The sequence below is a fragment of the Rhinopithecus roxellana genome, chromosome 1 (assembly GCF_007565055.1).
Source record: "Rhinopithecus roxellana isolate Shanxi Qingling chromosome 1, ASM756505v1, whole genome shotgun sequence".
Lineage (NCBI taxonomy): Eukaryota > Metazoa > Chordata > Mammalia > Primates > Cercopithecidae > Rhinopithecus > Rhinopithecus roxellana.
Window position 1 is genome coordinate 190,907,438 of NC_044549.1, and position 23,327 is coordinate 190,930,764.

Sequence of the window (23,327 nt, forward strand, 5' to 3'; positions counted from 1 at the left end):
AAATATATAGAAACATTCAATTACCTTCAGATAATGAAGGGCACGTTCTAATTCATCTTTGGAACAAGAACAGACCAAATGAGAAAAAATATATTTGAAGTTGTTTATTAAAATCTCTCTACGATTGACATTTAATTGTTTTCCTAAAGTTCGAATGAGAGCAGAAGCTGCAGGGCTTGCTTTGGCAGCAAGATCGGGTAGTAGAACTTGTAATGTCCTCTGAAAAAGAATGCAACAATTACCAAAAAGTACATTTGTCTGGCTGAAAAAAATATTCACATAAGCTATTTACAAAAATATTTTTAAATGCCACACATATTTGGAGTCCATGTAGGACTTGTATTTGAATTTGGATTTACCATTTATTCACTCAAATGATATTTACTGGGCAATTTACTATGATTCAGGCACTACACATAGCAGTAAACGAAATAGGCAAGGTACCTGATGGCACAGATCTTACATTGTAAAAAGGTAGAGAAACAGACAATAAATAAGCAAATGGAAAAGTAAAAAAGATAATTTTTCAGGAGTATGTGTTAAAATATACTTATGCTCTGAGGTAGAAATTACAAGTCTAATGTATTACTTGAACTTGTATTTAAAGAATAAGCAAGAGTAACCATAAATGCAATTTTTAAAGACATTTTTTAAATTTAAGAGTTGATGTTGTAACATATATAAAAAAATCTTTTAACACACACACCATCCCAATACTGCAACAATTCATTTTTGTCTATTCCTTTAAGATGTTTTTAATAATATATATAGAAAATCCAAAGATAAGAGGAATGGACTTGCATTTATTCATTCTACATGTACTTATTACATGTCAGTTACTATCCTAAGCACACGTCAGTTACTATCCTAAGCACTGGAGATGTGATAGTGAACAAGACCCAGGTTCTGCCCTCAGAGACACTTATATGGTACTTCTATTTTTTTTTTTTTTTTTTTTTGAGACGGAGTCTTGCTCTGCCGCCCAGGCTGGAGTGCAGTGGCCGGCTCTCAGCTCACTGCAAGCTCCGCCTCCCGGGTTCACGCCATTCTCCTGCCTCAGCCTCCCGAGTAGCTGGGACTACAGGCGCCCGCCTCGTCGCCCGGCTAGTTTTTTTTTTGTATTTTTTAGTAGAGACGGGGTTTCACCGTATTAGCCAGGATGGTCTCGATCTCCTGACCTCATGATCCGCCCGTCTCGGCCTCCCAAAGTGCTGGGATTACAGGCTTGAGCCACCGCGCCCGGCCGGTACTTCTATTTTACCTTTCAACTTAATATTAACATTATAAGATTGTTGTAATATTATAAGGTAGTTTCCTCAATGTTATAATAATTTATGATGTTAATGGTTACATAATATCTACCTACCTAAAATTAAGACATTTAGTTTCTACTCAGAGTTTTGCTTTTGTTTTCTTTTGCTACTTGGATAATGTTATAATAAATATCTTTGCTTTTTGATTTCCAGAGTAGAATGAGTGAATGAAAATGTACGAATGTCTTTGTAGTCCTTCCCACATACTAACGTATTTCCTTCCAGTATTTGACCAATTTATAAGCAATTTATGTTTGCTAAATTATAGTAATGCTGTAGGGAAATATTCTGCATGAATTGCTATTATAATTTATTAATTAAGAGTAAAACTTTGCCTTTGTGAAAAGGTTAAAAGATAATCTATTTTATCATTTTTAAACCTCAGCACCAATTTCTTTTCTCTTCTTTTTTTTCTTTTCTAAACACAAGTGGTAGAACATTTTTTTTCTGAACCCAATGACTTTTCAAAGGCTTCCTAAACATTCTATACTATAAAATATGTCATAGTAGATCATTTATACCACTATAATTTTATACTTTATTATTCCAATGCCTTAGGAGTAGAAATGATCATATTAGACTTTGAATTGCCAATGGAAAAAATCATAGCACCAAAGACATAAGGGCTCAAATAGCTAACTGAATTGATTAGCATTATTCAATTAGTATTAACTTTTCAGGACAGTTAACCATAAAGAACAATGACTCAAATCCACTTAAACTTAAGTTTTACAGCGTAAGCAATAATCTCATATCAAAGTCAAAATCTAGAAAGGCATGAACAAAATACTGAATTGCAAACCTCAAGTGAACTGTATGTTGCAACTTACAGTAAGAAAACGATTAAGATCAGGAAAGTCGAAAACGTTGGCAATTTCAGACAAGGTATTTAAAGCCATTTCTCTTTGGTGAGCCACATCTTGTTTTCGCATGTCAGCATTCTGGTATGGAGTACTCGGAAGTGCTGTCATCTGACTAGAGTGAAGGGATTCTACCAAAAACTAGAGCAAAAACCATTTTATTGTCAGTTTTCACACAAAGAAGAAATTTTAACTAATACTTTTTAAGCTACCATAAAGGGCAGTATCAAATAGTATTCTACATTATCTGAATTGGTTCATTCAATTTTTATAACAACCTTAATGAGGCAGAGTATGTCACAACCTGCCTTTTACAGACGACATAATCAGGCTTAGTTAAAAAACTTGAGTATCATGCTAAGGATTATACCACAAATAAATTCAGTATTTTAGCATAACCTAACTTTTCAGCCATTAATTGAATATATTTAAAACAAAGTGTCATACAACATAGTATCAAGGCGTAAAAGAGTTTACTATCACTAAAAAGGCTATACATCATTATAAGATGATTTTCTTCCTCCCCCATTTATAACCTATATCTTCAGACCAATATCCTAAAATATAAAAATGGCAAGATTTCAGTTCTATTAAATAAACTAAATACATCCTTTTTAACAATAATTTTTTTTGTTTGTTTTTAGACAGAGTCTCGCTCTGTCACCCAGGCTGCAGTGAAGTGGTGCGATCTCGGCTCACTGTAACTGCCACCTCCTGGGTTCAGGCGATTCTTCTGCCTCAGCCTCCTGAGTACCTGGGATTACAGGTGCTCGTCCCCATGCCTGGTTAATTTTTGTATTTTTAGTAGAGATGGGGTTTCACCATGTTAGCCAGGCTGGTCTCAAACTCCTGACCTCAGGTGATTTGCCCGCCTTGGCCTCCCAAAGTGCTGAGAATTCAGGCAATGAGTCACCACGTCCAGTCTTAACAACAATTTTTTAAAGCAAGCACAATGCTTTCTTTTTAAAACCAGGCACAGTGGCTCATGACAGTAATCCCAGCACTTTCAGAGGCAGAGGTGGGAGGATCATTTGAGGCCAGGAGTTAAACAGCAGCCTGGGCAAAATAGGACTGCTCTCTCTAAAACCCCATCTCTAAAAATAAATAAATAAATAAATAAATAAATAAATAAATAATTAGCTAGGTGTGGTGGTGCACCACACCAGCTACTTAAGAGGCTAAAGTGGGAAGATCTCTAAGCCCAGGAGTTAGAGGCTTCAATGAGTTATGATCATACCACTCCATGATCACTGTATGTTGCCTGGACAACAGAGTAAAACTTGGTCTCTAAGAAATATTTAAAATAAAAAAGAAAATAAAACTTTTAAAAAGCAAATGGAACAGATTAGATAACTCAGAAATTCGATGACACATCTACAACCATCCAATCTTTGACTAACCTGACGAAAACAAGCAACGGGGAAAGGATTCTCTATTTAATAAATGGTTTGGAGAACTGACTAGCCATATGCAGAAAATTGAAACTGGACCGCTTCCTCACACCATATACAAAAATTAACTCAAGATGGATTAAAGACTTAAATGTGAAACTCAAAACTATAAAAACCCTAGAAGAAAATCTAGGCAATACCTCAGGATATAGGTACAGACAAAGATTTCATCACAAAATGCCAAAAGCAATTTCAATAAAAGCAAAAATTGACAAATAGGATCTATTTAAACTCAAGAGCTTCTGCACAGTAAAATAAACTATCATCAGAGTGGACAGATAACTTACAGAATGGGAGAAAATTTCTGCAATCTATTCATCTGACAGAGGTCTAATATCCAGAGTCTACAAAGAACTTAAACAAATGTACAAGAAAAAAACAACCCCATTAAAAAGTGGGCAAAGGACATAAACAGACTCTTCTCCAAAGAAGACATACATGCAGCCAGCCAACGAACATGAAAAACAGCTCAACATCACTGGTCAAAACTACAATGAGATACCATCTAACGCCAGTCAGTATGGCTATTATTAAAAAGTCAAAAAACAGATACTGGCAAGGTTTCAGAGAAAAAGGAATGCTTTTATACTGTTGGCGGGAGTGTAAATTAGTTAAACCATTGTGGAAGACAGTGTGGCAATTCCTCAAAGACCCAGAGGCAGAAATACCATTTGACCCAGGAATCCCACTGCTGGGTATATACCCAAAGGAACATAAATCATTCTGTAATAAAGATACATGCACATGTAGGTTCACTGCAGCACCATTTACAATAGTAAAGTTGGCCAGGTGCAGTGGCACATGCCTGTAATCCTAGCACTTTGGGAGGCTGAGACGGGTGGATCGCTTGAGGTTAGGAGCTTGAGACCAACCTGGCCAACATGGTGAAACCTCATCTCTACTAAAAATACAAAAATTAGCCAGGCATGGTGGCAGGCACCTATAATACCAGTTACTAGGGAGGCTGAGGCAAGAGAATCCCTTGAACCTGGGAGGTGAAGGTTGCATTGAACTGAGATCACATCATTGCACTCCAGCCTGGACAACAGAGCAAAATTCCATCTCAAAAAAAAAAAAAAAAAAAAGGAAAATCATGGAGTTAACCTAAATGCCCATCAATGATAGACTGGATAAAGAAAATGTGGTACATATATACCATGGAATACTATACAGCCACAAAAAGGAACAAGATCATGTCCTTTGCAGGGACATTAACGGAATTGGAAGCCATTATCCTCAGCAAACTAACACAGGAACAGAAAACCGAACACCACACATTCTCACTTATAAGTAGGAGCTGAATGATGAGAACACATGGACACATTGAGGGAACAACACACACTGGGGCCTGTCGGCGGGGGTGGAGGAAGGGAGAGTACCAGAAATAATAGCTAATGGATGCTGGGCTTATACCTAGGTGATGAGATGACCTGTGCAGCAAACCTCCACGGCACATGTTTACCTATGTAGCAAACCTGTACACACGTAATATACCCCTGAACTTAAAATAAAAGTGAAGAAAAAAGAAAAGCAAGCAAAATAAAACATGTATAAATATTCTTCTTTTTTGTAACTCTTAAAAAGTACTGCTGTTGCCTATAGTCAAGACAAATGCTCACTCTTACCTGACAAATGGGTTTCTTATACTGGCTGAAAAAATTTTGCAGTTTAACACTTTTAGCTGCAACCAGAGCTCTAATTTCTGTGTATGCTGCTCCAGAGACAGATGCTGACTTGGATAACAAACAATGCAATAAGTGCAAGAGTGCAAAAGGTACCAAATCTCCTTTTGCGGCCCTAAAATTAAAAACAACATACATATGAATACACAAACACACACACACACACACACACACACACACACACACACACACACACACATCTCCAATATCCCAGAAACAAATGGAAATCTAAGAAAAAAATTCATGTTGACTCACATTTTGTCTATAATTTCACAAATATCATATCACCATTTTTAACAGCAAGCAAATAAAAAACGAGAATGGCCACAATAAATAAGGAAGAATACAAATGCTGCCAAGTATACCTTCCAATATCCCCTGTTGTAAGAATCAAGGTATCCTTCAGCTCATAATTTCTTGATATTTGGGCATGTGTATATGCTTCCTTCATTCTTAAGACAAAAAGCTAGAACAATAAAATTAACTGGTTAAAGAAATTTTTAGAGCTAGGCTGATGTAATCCAAATGTTAAGAACAAAAATTATCAACCTCCTTTATAAATCCATCTTCAGAGTCCAAGGATTCCAATATATGCTTGATATTTCCACTAAAAGCCACTCTAACATCTTTGTCTGGATCTTCCATTAAATTTAATAAAGTTCCAAGAACTGCTTTTACATCTGTTTCATCTTCTCTAAAATCAAGATGCTTACAAAGATGATGTAGATTATCTATGAAAGCTGAAGGACAAGAGTATACAATACCTAATTTAACATTAAATGTCAAGGTTGTACTGTAAAAATATTGCCAACGAATAATATGCCACAAAGAATCCTAAGTTCTCTTATAATGTTAATGTTTCATATTTAAGTATGTATAGCACACAGAATCTTAGGAAATTAAAATGGATACTTAGAAATCAAAATTTACTTTATATTTAATAAATGTCACATACGATTTTTTTTTTTTTGAGACAGAGTCTTGCTCTGTCACCCAGGCTGGAGTGCAGTGGCATGATCACAGCTCACTGCAGCATGCAGCCCTGACCTCCCAGGTTCAAGGGATCCTCCCACTTCAGCCTCCCAAGTAGCTGGGACCACAGGTATGCACCACCACGCCTGGCTAATTTTTGTATTTTTTGTAGAGATAGGGCTTCATCATGTTGCCCAGACTGGTCTCGAACACCTGAGCTCAGGCAATCCACCTGTTTTGGCCTCCTGAAGTGCTGGGGTTAAAAGAGCGAACCACTGCACTCAGCCTGTAAATAATTTAAATCTAAAATAATTTCCAGAATTGTTACAAAATAACAAGTCTCTTTCAGATTTTGTAGACCATTATATGTTACCAAGATAGGCTTAAAAACACATTGCAGGCCAGGAGTGACGGCTCATACCTGTAATCCTAACACTTTGGGAAGCCAAGGTGGGAGGATCACTTGAAGCTAGGAGTTCAAGACCAGCCTGGGCAACAAAGTAGGCTCCCTCTCTACAAAAAATTTAAAAATTAGCTGGGTGTAGAGGCACATACTATGGTCCCAGCTACTCAAGAGGCTGAGGTGGGAGGATCACTTGAGCCTGGGAGGTCAAGGCTGCAGGCTGCAGTGAGCCGTGATCACGCCACTGCACTCCAGCCTGGGTGACAGAGCAAGACCCTGTCTCTTAAAAAAAAAAAGAAAGAAAGAAAGAAAGGCCAGGCATGGTGGCTCATGCCTGTAATCCCAGCACTTTGGGAGGCCAGGGCAGGTGGATCACCTGAGGTAAGGAGTTGGAGACCAGCCTGACCAACATGGTGAAACCCCATCTCTACTAAAAATGCAAAAATTTGCCTGGCATGGTGGTACGTGCCTGTAATCCCAGCTACTCCAGAGGCTGAGGCAGGAGAATCGCCTGAACCCAGGAGGTGGAGGTTGCAGTGAGCCAAGATCGTGCCATTGTACTCCAGCCTGGGCAACAAGAGTAAAACTCCGTCTTAGAAAAAGAAAAGAAAAGCAAAGCACATTTCTAAAGGGGATCTTAGCTTTATCGTTAACCTTACATTACAAGATTTAGGGAGTACTTTCTATTGCTTTGAAAACTTGAGAACAAGTTTCAACTTACTACCTAAACAAACGGATCTTCTAAGTATTTGTATAAATCTCATGCTTCGTAAAAACTTATACTCCATTATCACTGGAAAGTGGCCAAGAAGATACACTCTATAGTCCTCAGCTGGGCAAAGTAATCTAACTATTTGAAGTTTTCAAGGTCCAATGTGTCCAACAGGGGACACATTAAGAAGGTCTCTGGTATCACTAAAGAAGATACAGAATATTGAATCTTACAATATTGAAACAACCATCAGGTATGCCCCATTTAGGCTGTCAAATCACAAGAGTATTCGAAAAAATCCCAAAATCACCTCTCCTATCGGTTCTGTGATGTGATTTAATACCAGTTATCCCATTTATAACTAATCAATACTGAGCACTGACTCTATAAAGCAAGCAACTTCCTGCAATTTTTCAAGGCTTCAGCCTAATTCTTTTACTGATTTGAAAAGCAGAGTTTAAATAGGTTTTAAAATATTAAATAAGTCATAATCACTCACCAAGTTTTACTGCACTAGGTGTTTTTTTTTTCAGGAGGAAAAGGAATGGCTTGCAAACAGAAGCTTTTAGTTGAGAAGATGAACATTCATGTTGAGAAGTGGCTTTCAAGTTCCTACAGAAGAGGTCCACATGTCCATGTTCAGAGAAAGGTTCTGTTAAAGAACTTGTCAGATAAAACATGCCATGAAGAGTACAGACAAGTTGTCCAAGTATAGAAGCAAATTCTTTCTTGATAATGTCAGAATCATCTTTGACTTTATCTCTGGGGAAAAAAAAGGAAAAGTACTAAACTTTCTTGCCTAATTTTGTGGTCGAAATAGTCTTGCTTAATTTGGGACAAAAGTACTGGTAAAACAAAGCCTAGAAGGAAAAAATGTTAAATTCTAAAACTAAAAGCAACATTTGCTTTACATATTCAACAATAAACATAACCCTGCATATATAGCCAGAGAATTATGATCTTTCCGATAGAGTGATATATTCAAATTAAAATCTTAATACATACATAAGAATCTTGGGAACTCTGTTACAAGAATTCTGCTGCTGCAATAAGATAAAAAATCCACTAACACAACTAGCCCGGATTACTTCATGGGAGCTCTGCAGGGCCCAGTTGTAAACTGCTATTCTCCATTCAAGGAATATTCTTCTTGGAAACAGAGTCAGAAGAAACATACATCGTGACTGTGCCTGTGGTGCTGAAAAAATGGAAGTCTGTTAAACATGATTTCTACTAATGTTAATTTTATGTATACACATATACATATATAAGCAACTTTTGCGTATATATATAAAAAAAGTCAAGTAACATTTAAAATACATTTAATACCTAATTTAATTAAAAGCTCCTTTTCAGAAAATAAAGTGCACTGAAAAAGGTCTATACACAACCTTACTAAATAATCAAGGAAATGCAAATTGAAAATCATACCTACCAGATAGGAAAAAGAAAAAAGTTAAGATAGTTAACTCCATGACATTTTTTATTTTCTAGATAGCAAAAATTTAAAAGTCAGCTAAGTGTCAGTGAGGATGTGGAACTCATACTCTGCTAACAGGAGTGTAAACTGGCATATCTTTGGAGAACAATACAGCAGAATAGAGGTGAAGATGTGCAAACTCTATAACCCAACAATACTACTCTTAGGTAGGTAAAAACGTTAAAAAGTGCTTCTCAAACTTTAATATGGATATGAATCACCTATCTTGTTAAAATGCAGATTCTGATTCAGTAGGTCTGGGTGGAGCATAAGATTCTCCATTTCTTTATTTTATTTTATTTTTATTTTAAATGTGCTCTCTCAGCAGAATCAAAGATGCTCCATTTCTAACAAGTCCCTAAATGGTGGCGATGCTACTGGTCTGTGGACCATACTTTTCAAACAGCAAGGCCTTAAACAAACTAAAGAATCATTTATAAAAATATTCATTTAAATGTTGCTTGTAATTGTGAAAAGTTGGAAACAACGTGATTGTCCACCAATAGGAGGTCTGATAGTGTCTATCCATACATTTGGCTACTATTTGGAAGTTTAAATAAAAACTAGAGTTACCCATATCACCAAGGATAAGTCTCATAAAGATAACGTTGACCAACAAAATGTAAGCTGTAAGAAGCAAAACAATTTCTTTTATTATTTACAAATAAATACATATATAGTAAAAGTAATAGAACATTCAACAGAACAATCAACACCAAATTCAAAACAGTAGTAATCTCTGGGGGAAAAAATTAGGGGAATGAAATCATAGAGGAACAAAGGGCTTCCATCATATCTCTAATATTTTTATTTCCTTTTTAAAAAAAATTTCATGAAGAGAGGGAAGGGTGAAGAGAAACTGACTTCAAAGGGCTATGATGTTTTTATTTCTTTTTTCTTTTTTTTGAGACAGTCTCACTCTGTTGCCCAGGCTGGAGTGCAATGGCGCAATCTTGGCTCACTGAAACCTCTGCCTCCTGGATTCAAGAGATTCTTGTATCTCAGCCTCCCTAGTAGCTGGGACTACAGGCACGAGCCACCATGCCTGGCTAATTTTTGTATTTTTAGAAGAGATGAGGTTTTGCCATGTTGGCCAGGCTGGTCTCAAGCTCCTGACCTCAAGTGATCCGCATGCCTTGGCCTCCCAAAGTGCTGGGATTACAGGCGTGAGCCACTGTGCCTGGCCTAACGTTTTTATTTCTTAAACTGAGAAGTTGGTATAAGAATTTTTGGTATATTGTTCTTCTTTTTAAAATATTTCTCTAATACTTCCTAATTTTATTAAATGAAGATAATGACATGTAAGGATACATTACAAATGTTTTACAAAAAGAAAGGAAATGGGATATGTGGGGCAGGATTTTATGTGTTACTTTTTATGTATCTAACCCCTTTCTGAATTATTAAAAATATATCTGCTCTTTTAATTATTGAAAAAAATTTAAATAAGTCTTAGAAGTCCTATATAGAGGTGAGTAAAACAAACCACACAAAGCCAGGCATGGTGGCTCACGCCTGTAATCCTAGCACTTTAGAAGGCTGAGGCAAGTGGATCACTTGAGGTCAGGAGTTTGAGACCAGCCTGGCCAATACGGTGAAACCCCGCCTCTACTAAAAATACAAAAATTATCTGGGTGTAGTGGCGCACACCTGTGATCCCAGCTACTCAGGAGGTTGAGGTAGGAAAATTTGCAGCAAGCCAAGATTGCGCCACTGCACTCCAGCATGGACGACAGAGTAAGACTCTGTCTCAAAAATAAATAAATAAATAAATAAAACAAACCACACACAAACATATTCTTGTGAGCACTTACAATAGCTATCTGAAATCCTACGGCTTAATGTTAGAAGATTAGTGGCAAATGTGGTCAACTTTAAACAGCCATCATCAGAATGGGAATAAATCCATGGAAGTGAGAGCATTCCACATAAATCTTCCAGGATATAATCTTCAAATGAACTGTTTACTACAGAAGCACAAAATAAGTCATTAATTATAACTTTTCCTTAATCATATCTCTTTTAAATAAAAATAAAGACATTTGAAATACCAAATGCTGTTATAATGATCATTCGATAAGAAGAAAATTCTTAACACAGAGATCCATAAATGATGGTCTGAGGTCTGTAAACCCAAAGAAATTAAATGTGACTTTATAAAAACATGTATGTATGCCTTTTATGCCTTTTTTAAAGAAGAACCACAGCATTCCTCAAACCCCCAATTCAAAAAACTTTAAAGTTATAAATAATTTCTATTGACTAAGGAATCAAAATATTACACACATAAACTGGCAACTCAGAAACTGACAAATTTAATAGAACTGAAATCAAGAACAAACTTCTGGGTATTCCATGCACTTAGGCTTCAGGCAAAAAAGAAAGCGTATTTCTATACTGATTATCTTTGAAGGTTATTCTGATCTATTGCTTATTTGTACTCACCTTGCATATAAATCAAAGCATCATAAATTTTCACCACCTTATCAATGGTTGCCTCCAGGTCTGGTTTCTGAACAGTTTCTAACAAACTTCTACAGCTCTTAAGCACTTTTGTGTAAAAATCCAATGACATCCAAGTTATCACTACAGAAGGTTTCTTCTTGGATTTGTGTTGACAGTCCTTGAAAGTATGGCTGCAGTAAGTACATTTTATTAAAGACATTGGAATTAAGATGAATTTTTTTATAGTCAAACGTTAAATTGTACTAAAGCCAAAAGAAATTGTGAGTACAAAATTTATAACAATTTAAATATGCAAATCAAGTAATCATTATTTTAAATTTAATCTATTTATGTCAGCTTAAATCACCCTTAGGATTTGGGAACTAAAATTACTTTGGGAGGCTGACGTGGGAGGATCACTTGAGCCCAGGAGTTTGAGAACAGCCAGGACAATATAGGGAAACCCATCTCTACAAAAAAAAATTTTAAAATTAGGGTATGGTGGCACAGGCCTATAGTCCCAGCTACTTCGGAGGCTCACTTGAGCCCCGTACGGAGATCAAGGCTGTAGTGAGCCATGATCATGCCACTCTACACCAGCCTGGGAGACAAAGCGAGACCCTGTCTCCAAAAGCCAAACACTGGGTTTTTGAGTTGTACACAAATGTGTTCTGGTACTTTCTAACCATGTGTCCCCAGGAAAGTCAGTTTTGGCTTCAGACAAAAAAGAGCCTCAGTTTCTCTGAGTGTCAATTTCTAATTTTTAAAATGGGCATAACAGCATTTACCTTAGAGGACTACTGTAAATATTAACTAAGATATATACAGTGCTTAGCACTGTGCCTAGCATGACTCAATAGAAAATAAATTTCTTAACTACTTCAGTGAAAAGTTTGTGTTCTAAGGTCACATGATTCAAGTGAATAATGAGTAAACAGTAAATCCAAGTTCACTGCAGGAAACCCAACCCCAAGAAACAAGAAGTTTGTTTTACCAGTTCATGTTTTGATGAGAACAATGAACAGTACACAGAGCAGTCAGTTGTAAGACAACAGCGATTCCTTCTAACATCTCAATAACAGGATTCTTTAGGCCACTGTATTCAAGGGAAATCTGAAGGGATTCAGCTTTCTGTTTCAGTGCACTCCATAATGTGCTCTTTTGGTTCATGTTCACATGTTTAATTCTATAATTATGAATACAGTAGAGAGATATTCTTATGCAATATAAATTTGGTTAAAACATGAAACATATTTAGAATAAAACATACTATGTAATATCAACTATTGAAATTCATATTAAGATTTGAAACAAAACAATGTTCAGAACTAACTGAAATATGGCAATTCTTTAGCTACTTTATAAAAAATAGTTTGTTAACATGTTAAAAATTGCTAATAGATGCACAGTCTCAAAGATTTTTCACCTATTAAAAAGTTAAATTAGATAAGCATGTAAAAACATGCAAACAAACTATATTTAACCATGAAATGTTTTATACTACTGACAGTCTACAAGAATTATTAAAATATTTTAAGCACTCCCTTGGCTACATTTAGAAAGATGTTCTTTGTGGATTTAAATCAAAGCACTTAACTGATAAGTTGATTTTTAAAAGTGAACAAAGTTTTATTTAATGGCTAAATACAAACTGAATGAAGGTCATCATACTCCTCAGTCTGTTTTGGTGCTCTTTTAGAAGGGTTTAGAGACGAGCTGAGACGACGCCTTTTGGGTGATATTCCATCACTATTACTGCTGAGGTTTTCCTGTTGAGTTTGGCATTGAATCTCCTCAATGATTTCCATACTTTCCATTTTCAAAGCCGCATAAAGTGGGCCCAACAAGTACTAAGAAAATAAAAAATAATTTCCAGAAATAGTCCTTAGAAAATATATTTATATTATTCATAGGTAGCAAGAATGTATTAGATGTTAGTCAGATGTTTTCTAGTGAAACTACTTTTAGGGTCTCATAAAGCAAAACAAACATCTAAATTGATCTATATTATTTAAGTCTATATATAGACTATGGTTCTATAGTCTCAGAAGGTTTAAGACAAATCCTTCTCTCTACATCCTGTTTTTCCTCTTACCAAAATGCTATAAATTTTAATTCCCTTATAAAAAATGTTGCAAGGGAATTACCAACTTTTTTCATGTAACAAATCCAGCAGGATTAATAAATTAAAATATTTAATCAAGTTACGGCATCTCTGATGATTTTATTGTATTACCTGACTCCCACAGTCCAAACAGAAAAAAGCACATAATTTGGCATGATTAATCATTCATAGGTTTTCTAAGTGATTGATTATAACTTGTCAGACACAAAATCTATTTGAGTGATCAAAGCTTCTGCAATTAAGTTGATAACTGCCCCCTTTTAATTAATAATGCAACAAATACATTTACACATCACAGATTCTACTTAGAAACATTCTACTCCATTGGCAGTTCACTACCAACTTAAACAACAAATCCTTCTGAAATCAAAGTAAAAGTCTATAATAGTGAGCCAGACTACACTATGAAAATCATTATGCTCCAAATATAAACTACTATTCAAGATATTACATTTTCTTATTATTACATTTTGCACATATGTACACAATTAAATGATGAACAAAATACATACTTAACAAGTAACCTGAAAAATTACTTACCTCTGCATCTACCTGAATTCCAAGCACATCCAAAAGAGCTTTACAAATATTTCTCACATAGACCTTCCTGACTTGTAAAGCAGATTCATACCCAGCTGGCACAAATTTAAGAAAATACTGCAGTAAATGGCACAAAGCTGCTTTTAGCAAATCAGACTTAAGCCGCATGAGCACACCATCTTCAAACATGACACAGAGTTTTTCCAGCAGCATATTTAAGTAGACAGGTTCAATATTTCTATAAGCTTCTGCTTCAAAGGGAAATAGTGTCTTTATCAGCTTTGATAATGGCTCTTCATAGAGTTTCAATTGGTCAGTATCCATTTCTACAAGGTGTTTTAATAATTCCAAAAATGAGCTGAAAAAAGTGCTAGCTGGTTGTGCTGGTAGTCCTCCAAGCTGAAAAAGTTCAGTTAAAAAGCTAATTGCTAGTGATTTAATTTTTGGACTACCATACTCTAGCAGTACACAACCTATCTGCCAAAGTATGAGTTCTTGCCTTCTAAAAAACACAAGTGCAATAATACGAGTAAGAACCGTTAATAAAGTGACTTCAATAAATTCTAAATTTTGCATACTCATCAACTGCAAAGGAGCTGATTGTAAATATCCCATGTGTTCATCTAATTGACTTAAAAATCGGCTAATGACCACTGGCCATTCCACAGCATGACCCATCACATTTCTTCTATGGAGGTAAACCAAGTCTTCAAAAAGTTGTAATAATTCTTTCGTGAGCACCCCAAAAATAGCAGGACTCTTGCTTTTAAAAAGAAATAATAATGAACAGATGACTTCACAGATTTTCTTATGTAACAAATGACAGGAGGGAGTTGCTGCAATCCGCAGAAGTCTTGTTATGATCCAATTACTGAATTCTTTGAAATAAACAAAAAATATATTAAATAAACAAGTATATCTGAAGTGCCAATTCATTTGCTAAATCCTTGACGATTGACTTTTAAAGAATAAACTTCACTAACAAAAGAGTGTAAAACATTCCTTTCACAGTGGAAACATAATAGTTTAGAACACAGGCATACCCAGTTTTATTGCACGTTGCAGATGCTGCATTTGTCACAAATTGAAGGTTGTGGTAACTCTGCATCAAGTGTATCAGTGCCATTTTTCCAACAGCATGTGGTCACTTCATGTCTCTGTATCCCATTTTGGTAATTCTCACAATATTTCAAACATTTTCATTATTATCATATCTGTTATGGTGATCTGTGATCAGTGATGTTTGATGTTACTATTGTAATTGTTTGGAGCTGTCATGAACCACATCAACATAACGTGGCAAACTTAATGGATAAATGTATGTGTTCTGACTGCCCCACCGACCAGCAGTTCCCCGTATCTCTCCCCCTCCTTGTGTCTCCCTATTCCCTGAGACACAGTATTGAAATTAGGTCAATTAATAACCCTTACAATGGCCTCTAAGTGTTCAAATAAAAGAAAGAGTCGCACATCTCTCACTTCAAATCAAAAGCTAGAAATGATTAAGCCTACTGAGGAAGGCATGTTGAAAGCCAAGACAGGTTGAAAGCTAGGCCTCTTCCACCAAACAACCAACTTGTTAAAACAAAGAAAAAGTTTTTGGAAGAAATTAAAAGTGCTACTCCACCAAACACACCATTGATGAGAAAGTGAAACAGCCTTATTGCTGGTATGGAGAAAGTTTTCGTAGTCTGAATAGAAGATCAAATCATTAAAAGATGAGGAAATTTCCAGTAGGAAAAAAAGAAGATCAAATCAGCCACAACATTCCCTTAAGTCAAAGCCTAATCCGGAGAAAGGCCCTCAACACCAAGGCAAGACCCTCCACCAGCACAAATATTACAACTTGCTAAAGGATCATATAATCGTTAGCATTTTTTAGCAATAAAGTATTTTTAATTGTTTTTTAGACATAACGCTATTCCACACTTAATGTACAATGTAAACATAACTTATATGCACTGGAAAACCAAAAAATTCACGTGACTTACTTCATTGCAATATTCACTTTATTGTGGTGGCCTGGAACTGAACCCACAATATTTCTGAGGTATGCCTGTACCAACTTTGGAGTCAGACAGACAAGGTCCTAGCTTTCCACTTACTAATTGTATAAACTTTTCATTTCTCTGAACCTTTGTAATTTCATGTATGAAAGGAGAATAATGCTATCTGTGTTATGGGTTACTGTGAGGACCAAATAAGACAATGTACATGAAATACTCAGCACAGTTCCAAAGTAAAATAAATGTCCAATAAAGGGTAGCTATTGTCATTCCTTCAATTAAAATTTGAGTGGTGACTCTGTCTCACGTACACAAGAATAAATCAGTCATAGTCCTGTCCTCATGAATCGCACAGTACAGTTTCAGCTTTTTGACTGCAACAAAGAAATAACATTTTATATCACGACCCAGTACATATACATGCATTTTATTTAAATATTTAAAATAAAAGGTTCATGAAATAGTACTTATTCTTATTACATACAATGTACTCTAATATTTTCTTTTTTTTTTCTTGAGACAGGTTCTCACTCTGTCACCCAGGCTGGAGTGCAGTGGCACGGTCTTAGCTCACTGCAATCTCTGCCTCCCAGGCTAAAGCAATTTGTGTGCCTCAGCCTTCCAAGTAGCTGGTACCATAGGCATGTGCCAACGTGTTCAGCTAATGTTTTTGTTTTGTTTTGTTTTGTTTTGGTTTTGATAGAGACAGGGTTTTGCCACGTAGACTAGGCTAGTCTCGAACTCCCAAAGTGTTGTGATTACAGGCATGAGCCACCACGCCCAGCCTATGTTATTTTCTAGTTCATTTCATCTTGTTTTAAATGCTGGTAATTGCCTAATGTCATAACCCACTAGTGGGTTATGACTTGTAGTTTAAAAACTGTAGGAAAGAATATAGACAAACCAATGATTAGAGTACAGTTTAAAAGCCTCTACGATAGATGAAATGCAGAACACTTAGTACTAAGAGAGAATAAAGGAGTAACCAAGCCAGTTCTAAGCAGTTAGAAGTAGTGCTCAGAAAAAAACTTCTTGGAGGACATGCTATCAAAGTTGAGTTAAAGTTCGAGCAAAAAATTTTTAAATACTTTATCCATTATACAAAAAAAATGTTTATTTTGCATCTCTTTATGAAGACACCAATGAAGGGACCAAAGTGGTAGATGCAATGAGGAATAAGCCTAGAGAAAAGCTTCAATATACAGAAGAGCAGTCAGCAAACTTTTTTTAAAGGATCAGATAGTATTATTTTTGGCTTGAGTGCCCAAGGTGCCTCTGTAGTAGTCACAGACAATAAGTACAAGAATGAGCACGGCTGTGTTCTAATAAAACTTCATTTACAAAAAATGAAGCCAGGTACAGTAGCATGTGCCTATAATCCCAGGTATGCAGGAAGCTGAGGCAGAAGGATCCCTTGAGTCTAGCAGTTCAAGACCACCAGCCTGGGCAATATAGCGAGACCCTGTTCTTCAAAAAAAAAAAAAAAAAAAAAGAAAAGAAAACAAAACAAAACACAAAAACTTAGGTCACAAAAACAGGCAGCCACACTGTGGACTAAAGCTTGCCAATCTCTGATCTAGAAGAGATTACCAAAAACAGACAAAAGAAAACTATGCCAAAGTGTTCGATGGCAAATAAACAAATTTGATTATTTCTAAGTACCTAGTATACAATACTAAAAAGAAAACAATAAGGATATGTGAAGGGAAACTAACCATTACCATTTTGCTCCTTCAATTTATAGCGAAGCTGACCCAAAAAAGTATAATTCTGTACCTGTAATATTTCACAAGAGCAGTAAAAGGAGGATTTCATAAAACAGATGGCAAGTGAATGCACGAATAACAGCACTTACCAATACAACTGCCTTTGGCCTCATGGCTTCCATTCACATTTACAAACATAAGTGGGGAGGATTTCATGATATGCTGGATGAAATCAAGCAACATTACGGAGGTTGGCTGAGAGTCAGTTTTCTTTACAAGTTCTACAGCAACTAAAACAACAAGATTTATTTTAAAGAGTCATGACAAATTAAACAATGGTCCTTTTGTTAAGAAACCAAACTGTGGGCCGGGCAAGGTGCCTCACGCCTGCAATCCCTGTACTTTGGGAAGCTAAAGTGGGAGCATCACCTGAGCCCAGGAACTCAAGACCAGCCTGGATAAGATGTCAAGATCCTATCTCTACAAAAAAAATTTTTCTTAAAATTAGCTGGGAGTGGTAGTGTGTACCTATAGTCCCAGCTACTTGGGGGGCTGAGGCAGGAGGATTCCCTTTAGCCCAGAAGTTCAAGGCGGTAGTGAGCTATGATCACACTATTGCACTCCAGCCTGGAACAAAGCAAGACTCTGTCTCTTCAAATTTAAAAAAAAAGGGTGGGGGGACCAGACTTTGGTGACCAGAATTATATCCAGTGCAGCTAATTTTGGTATTTTTATTAGAGACAGGGTTTCGTCATGTTGGCCAGGCTGGTCTCAAACTCCTGACCTCAGGTGATCCACCCGTTTCGGTCTCCCATAGTGCTGGGATTACAGGCGTGAGCCACCATGCCCAGCCAACGCTAGTCTTACCTAATTTTAAATGTTTAAAAATCACATGCATTCCTCCACCATACATCCATTTATCAAACATGTACTTCAGGAATAACATGTCAGGCAGTGCTAAAATCTAAGGATTAAAAACAAAAGTTCTCACAATCTGATGAGGAGTCAAACAAACTAATAATTACAATACAATATGGTAACTGCACTAATCCAGAATAAGGAGAAACAGGTATCTGGGAAGACACTGTGAAGGAAATGATTCCTAGATGAGGAGTTGGTCAGAGAGGGGAAGGGCAAGTAGTCTAAACAGAGGGAATACCAATACGATACAAAAACACATCTTGCAAGTATTCAGCAGTCCTTTATTATTTTTCAGCAACCCATCATTTTTACTGGTTGAAAAAGAAAGGCTTAATGGCTAGTCTAAGTCATAAAATCTGTGCCAAATTTGGAATTCAAATTATAAACCATGAGCCTAATGCCATTTTATATTATCCCTTCCACGCAATTTCAACAGATATGACAAATGTGACACCATTTTGCCAGGTAGGTAATATTCTATCAGATTGGCATGAACAGGCAATAATTGATTCAGTAACTCACATAATCCTATAATCTCCTACAGGCACAGGCATGAACTTACTTAAAGAGTAACTTAATTAAAGAGGTTTTTTTGGGTGGCATTTGCTATTAGTCTACCACTGGCATAAGAGCTAACCAAAATAGGGTCCACGTGATTGGTACTGGCCAAATACTTTTACGTATAACATCCAGTATCAAAGAACTCATAGCAAGCAGTAGAAAATCTAGATAACAAATAGGAAGAGAGAATTATTTTAAAAGCCTAATTCAAATTTTGTAACAAGTAGTAAGCAATATTAACAAATAACTTGCTTGAAAATAGTAACTATCACAAATACTCTACATCTAAAACTACATGGAGAAAATGCTACTATAATGTATATATGGAAAAGAAAACAGTCCAATTTATAAAGTTTATATAAGAAATAATTGGTTTCTTACCAACATTTACATCTGTAAGTATCCGGTCAATGAATTGACATAGAATTTGTCTTGGCTTCTGTACAACTGCATTATATTCCTCTGGTGTGGCACTAAAATACAAATTAAAAGCTTTTAATTCTTTTTTTTTGGGACGGAGTCTCGCTCTATCCCCAGGGCTGGAGTGCAGTGGCCGCATCTCGGCTCACTGCAAGCTCCGCCTCCCGGGTTCCCGCCATTCTCCTGCCTCAGCCTCCGGAGTAGCTGGGACTACAGGCGCCCGCCACCTCGCCCGGCTAGATTTTTGTATTTTTTTAGTAGAGACGGGGTTTCACCGTGTTAGCCAGGATGGTCTCGATCTCCTGACGTCGTGATCCGCCCGTCTCGGCCTCCCAAAGTGCTGGGATTACAGGCTTGAGCCACCGCGCCCGGCCAAAAGCTTTTAATTCTTAAAGTGACTCAGTTTCATTTGCAAAAAAAATTCTCTAAAGTACAACTTATCAAATGTGTTTAGCATCAATATCGATATTCACAGTATTCTTCTGTTTAAAAATTGAAAAGAAAATCTGAATGTTACCAACTTACAAGAAAAAAAAATATGCTAAGTAATAGTAAAGAGATCCAATCAGCAAAGCCTAGACCTGAATATGGTGGCCACTAGCTACAAGTAACTACTAAGCACTTGAAATGTGATTAGTACAAATTGAAATGTGCTATTAATGGCAGTGGCAGCCCAGTTGGAGCGGCCACTGCCATGATGCCCGCTGCAATAAGGAAGGTGGGGCTGGGGCTGCTCGCTCCATGGAGCCAGTGAGCAGAAGCCCCGCCCCATTCTGAGTTGCAAGAGAGGTGGAAGCCCCAACCCCCTTCCGAGTTGCAGGGTCGGGAGCCCAGCCATCCTGGGCGCAGCTGCAGCCGTCCAACCATGGCTGCAAACCCAGGCATCCCTGCTCTCTCCAGGGCCGGGAAGGCCCCCTGCCCTCACAGACTTGGAAGTGCCTGCTCCCGCCGCCTGGCCTCTCCCCGCTCCCGGCGCCCACACCAATTTCGGAGCAAAGTTGTGGCGGAGCCCAGGTGTTATCACGACCAGGCCGGGTATGCAAGTGCTCAGGACGCCACTGACACAACAGCCCCCTGCTGCCTCAGCACCCTCGGGACTTCGGGCGCCTACGGGCAGGCCAAGCGGTGGGCTGAGGGCAGCTCAGTACGGGCCTGTAGGCGCCCCTCGGCACGAACAGCCTGGGTGTAGTGGGCGGCAGGTTGATGGCAGCAGGAAGTAGACAGGCTCCTGGGCAGAAAGGGGTGGGCCCCCAGTGAAGACCCACCTTTAAGCCAGGAACGGCTTGAAACCTGGGGGCCTGGCTGCCGGTCACATGGACCACAGTGAGAACTTACGGTGCTTTTTCCAAGCCCACCCATGACTGCCCATGGACCAATCAGCATTCACTTCCTCCCTTCTGAAGCACATAAAAACTAAATTTCTGGTGGAACTCTAATACCCTTTTCCACAGTGGCTGTACCATTGTACACTCCCACCTGCACTGCACAAGGGTTCCAATTTCTCCACATCCTCACCAACACACGTTATTTTCTGGGTGGTTTTTAAACTTTTTTTTCCCCGTTTGACGACAGGGTCTAACTCTGTTGCCCAGGTTACAGTGCAGTGGTGTAACCATAACTCACTGCAGCCTCAACCTCCCGGCCTCAAGAGATCCTCCCATCTCAGCCTCCTGAATAGCTGGGACCACAGGTGCATGTCACCACACCCAGCTAATTTTTTGTATTTTTTGTACAGATGGGGTTTCACCACTTTGCCCAGGCTGGTCTCAATCTCCTTGGCTCAAGTGATCTGCCTGCCTTGACCTCTCAAAGTGCTGGGAGCCACTATGCCTCCCAAAGTGCATGAGTCACCATGCCCAACTGTGTTTTCTTGTGGGTTTTGTTTGTTTTTTTGTTTGTTTGTTTTGAGATGGAGTCTTGCTCTGTCACCAAGCTGGAGTGCGGTGGTGTGATCTCAGCTCACTGCAACCTCCATCTCCTGGGTTCAAGCAATTCTCCTGCCTCAGCCTCTCAAGTAGTTGGTACTACAGGCACGCACCACCATGCCTGGCTAATTTTTTGTATTTTAGTAGATATGGGGTTTTACCATGTTGGCCAGGATGATCTCATCTCAATCTCCTGACCTCGTGATCTGTCCGCCTCAGCCTCCCAAAGTGCCGGGATTACAGGTGTGAGCCAACGAGCCCGGCCCCAACTGTTTTTTTTATTAATAGCTATCATAATTGGTGTGAAACAGTATCTTGTGGTTTTGATTTGCATCTCCCTAATGATTAGTAATTGTGAGCATCTTCTCATGTGCTTATTTGTCCATTTGTACATCATCTTTGCAGAAATGTCTATTCAAGTTCTTTTTCTGTTTTTCATCAGGTTATATTTGTTGTTGAGCTGTAGGAGTTCTTAATATATTCTAGATATTAAACTCCTTATCAGACATATGATTTGCAAATATTTTCTCCAATTCCATGGGTTGCCTTTTCACTCTATTGATATTGCCCTTTGATGCACAAAGTTTTTAATTTTGATGAATTTCAATTTATCTTTTTTTATTTTGCTGCCTGTGCTTTGTGTCATCAAAGAAATCACTGCCAAATCCAATGTCATAATGCTTTCCCTCTATGTTTCCTTCTTTTTTTTTTTTTTTTTTTTTTGAGACAGAATTTTGCTCTTGTTGCCCAGGCTGGAGTGCAATGGCACGATCTCGGCTCACTGCAACCTCTGCCTCCTGGGTTCAAGCAATTCTCCTGCCTCATCCTCCTGAGTAGCTAGGATTATCAGCAAGTGCTACCACGTCTGGCTAATTTTGTATATTTTTAGTAGAGATGGGGATTCTCCATGTTGGTCAGGCTGGTCTGGAACTCCTGACCTCAGGTGATCCACCCGTCTCGGCCTCCCAAAGTGCTGGGATTACAGGTGTGAGCCACCACACCCGGCCCCCTCTATGTTCCCTTCTAAGCGTTTCACAGTTTTATTTCTTATGTTTAGGTATTTGATCCATTTTGAGTTCACTTTTGTATGTCTTTTGGACTTTTAAAGTTTTCCTGTAGAGGTAAAGACAGGAGCCAGATTGCAAGGAGCTGAAAAGCTAATGAAATGTGACTACTGAGAATAGACGGTTCTTTCCAAAGCCTGATCATGAAATGAAGAGAAGCAGAGTTGGTGATAACTAAAGAACTGTATGAGATCAAGAGGGCTTTGTTTTGTTTCTCCCTTAGAGCAACCGATTCTTGAGATTTGACTCCTCTTCTTGGAACCAGATACAAGTAAAAAGATAATTCTTGGACAGGAGGGTAACTCTTTCATAAACATAGAAAGAAAGGATGGGTACAGATGCAAATAATTTAATAAATTCAAAAGGCAAGTAAAACAAGATCCTCTGCTTCAAAGAACTCAGAATAGTTGCTGGGGAGAGGAGAGGAATGCACTTAAATAATCAAAAGCGGCCGGGCATGGTGGCTCACGCCTGTAATCCCAGCACTTTCGGAGGCTGAGGCAAGCGGATCATGCGGTCAGCAGATCTAAACCATCCCAGCTAACATGGTGAAACCCTATCTTTACTAAAAACACAAAAATTAGCTGGGTGTGGTAGCGCGCGCCTGTAGTCCCAGCTGCTCGGGGACTGAGGCAGGAGAATCGCTTGAATCTGGGAGGCGGAGGTTGCCGTGAGCCGAGATCACCCCACTGCACTCCAGCCTGGGCGACAGAGCGAGACTCAGTCTCAAAAAAATAAATA

The 23,327-nt window shown here is 38.0% G+C and overlaps 1 protein-coding gene across 3 annotated transcripts in view; it reads right to left on the minus strand.

The window, feature by feature from the left end:
• Positions 1-23,327, minus strand: part of ATR (ATR serine/threonine kinase) — a 127,008-nt gene that overhangs the window by 96,277 nt on the left and 7,404 nt on the right. For 2 of the 3 annotated variants that reach the window (XR_004058597.1, XM_030934857.1), the window contains exons 2-15: positions 19,559-19,650; positions 17,845-17,985; positions 13,984-14,861; positions 12,990-13,168; positions 12,313-12,504; positions 11,319-11,509; positions 10,688-10,840; positions 8,399-8,591; positions 7,893-8,155; positions 5,856-6,046; positions 5,672-5,772; positions 5,250-5,421; positions 2,144-2,314; positions 25-219 (exon numbers count right to left, since the gene is read on the minus strand). Coding sequence is in view for 2 of the 3 variants with exons in the window: in XM_030934857.1 (XP_030790717.1) it covers positions 25-219; positions 2,144-2,314; positions 5,250-5,421; positions 5,672-5,772; positions 5,856-6,046; positions 7,893-8,155; positions 8,399-8,591; positions 10,688-10,840; positions 11,319-11,509; positions 12,313-12,504; positions 12,990-13,168; positions 13,984-14,861; positions 17,845-17,985; positions 19,559-19,650 (3,112 nt within the window). In the remaining variant the exon portion in view is untranslated. Of the gene's footprint in view, positions 1-24; positions 220-2,143; positions 2,315-5,249; positions 5,422-5,671; positions 5,773-5,855; positions 6,047-7,892; positions 8,156-8,398; positions 8,592-10,687; positions 10,841-11,318; positions 11,510-12,312; positions 12,505-12,989; positions 13,169-13,983; positions 14,862-17,844; positions 17,986-18,562; positions 18,660-19,558; positions 19,651-23,327 lie in introns of those variants that run through there. The other variant, XM_030934863.1, reaches the window with a different exon arrangement.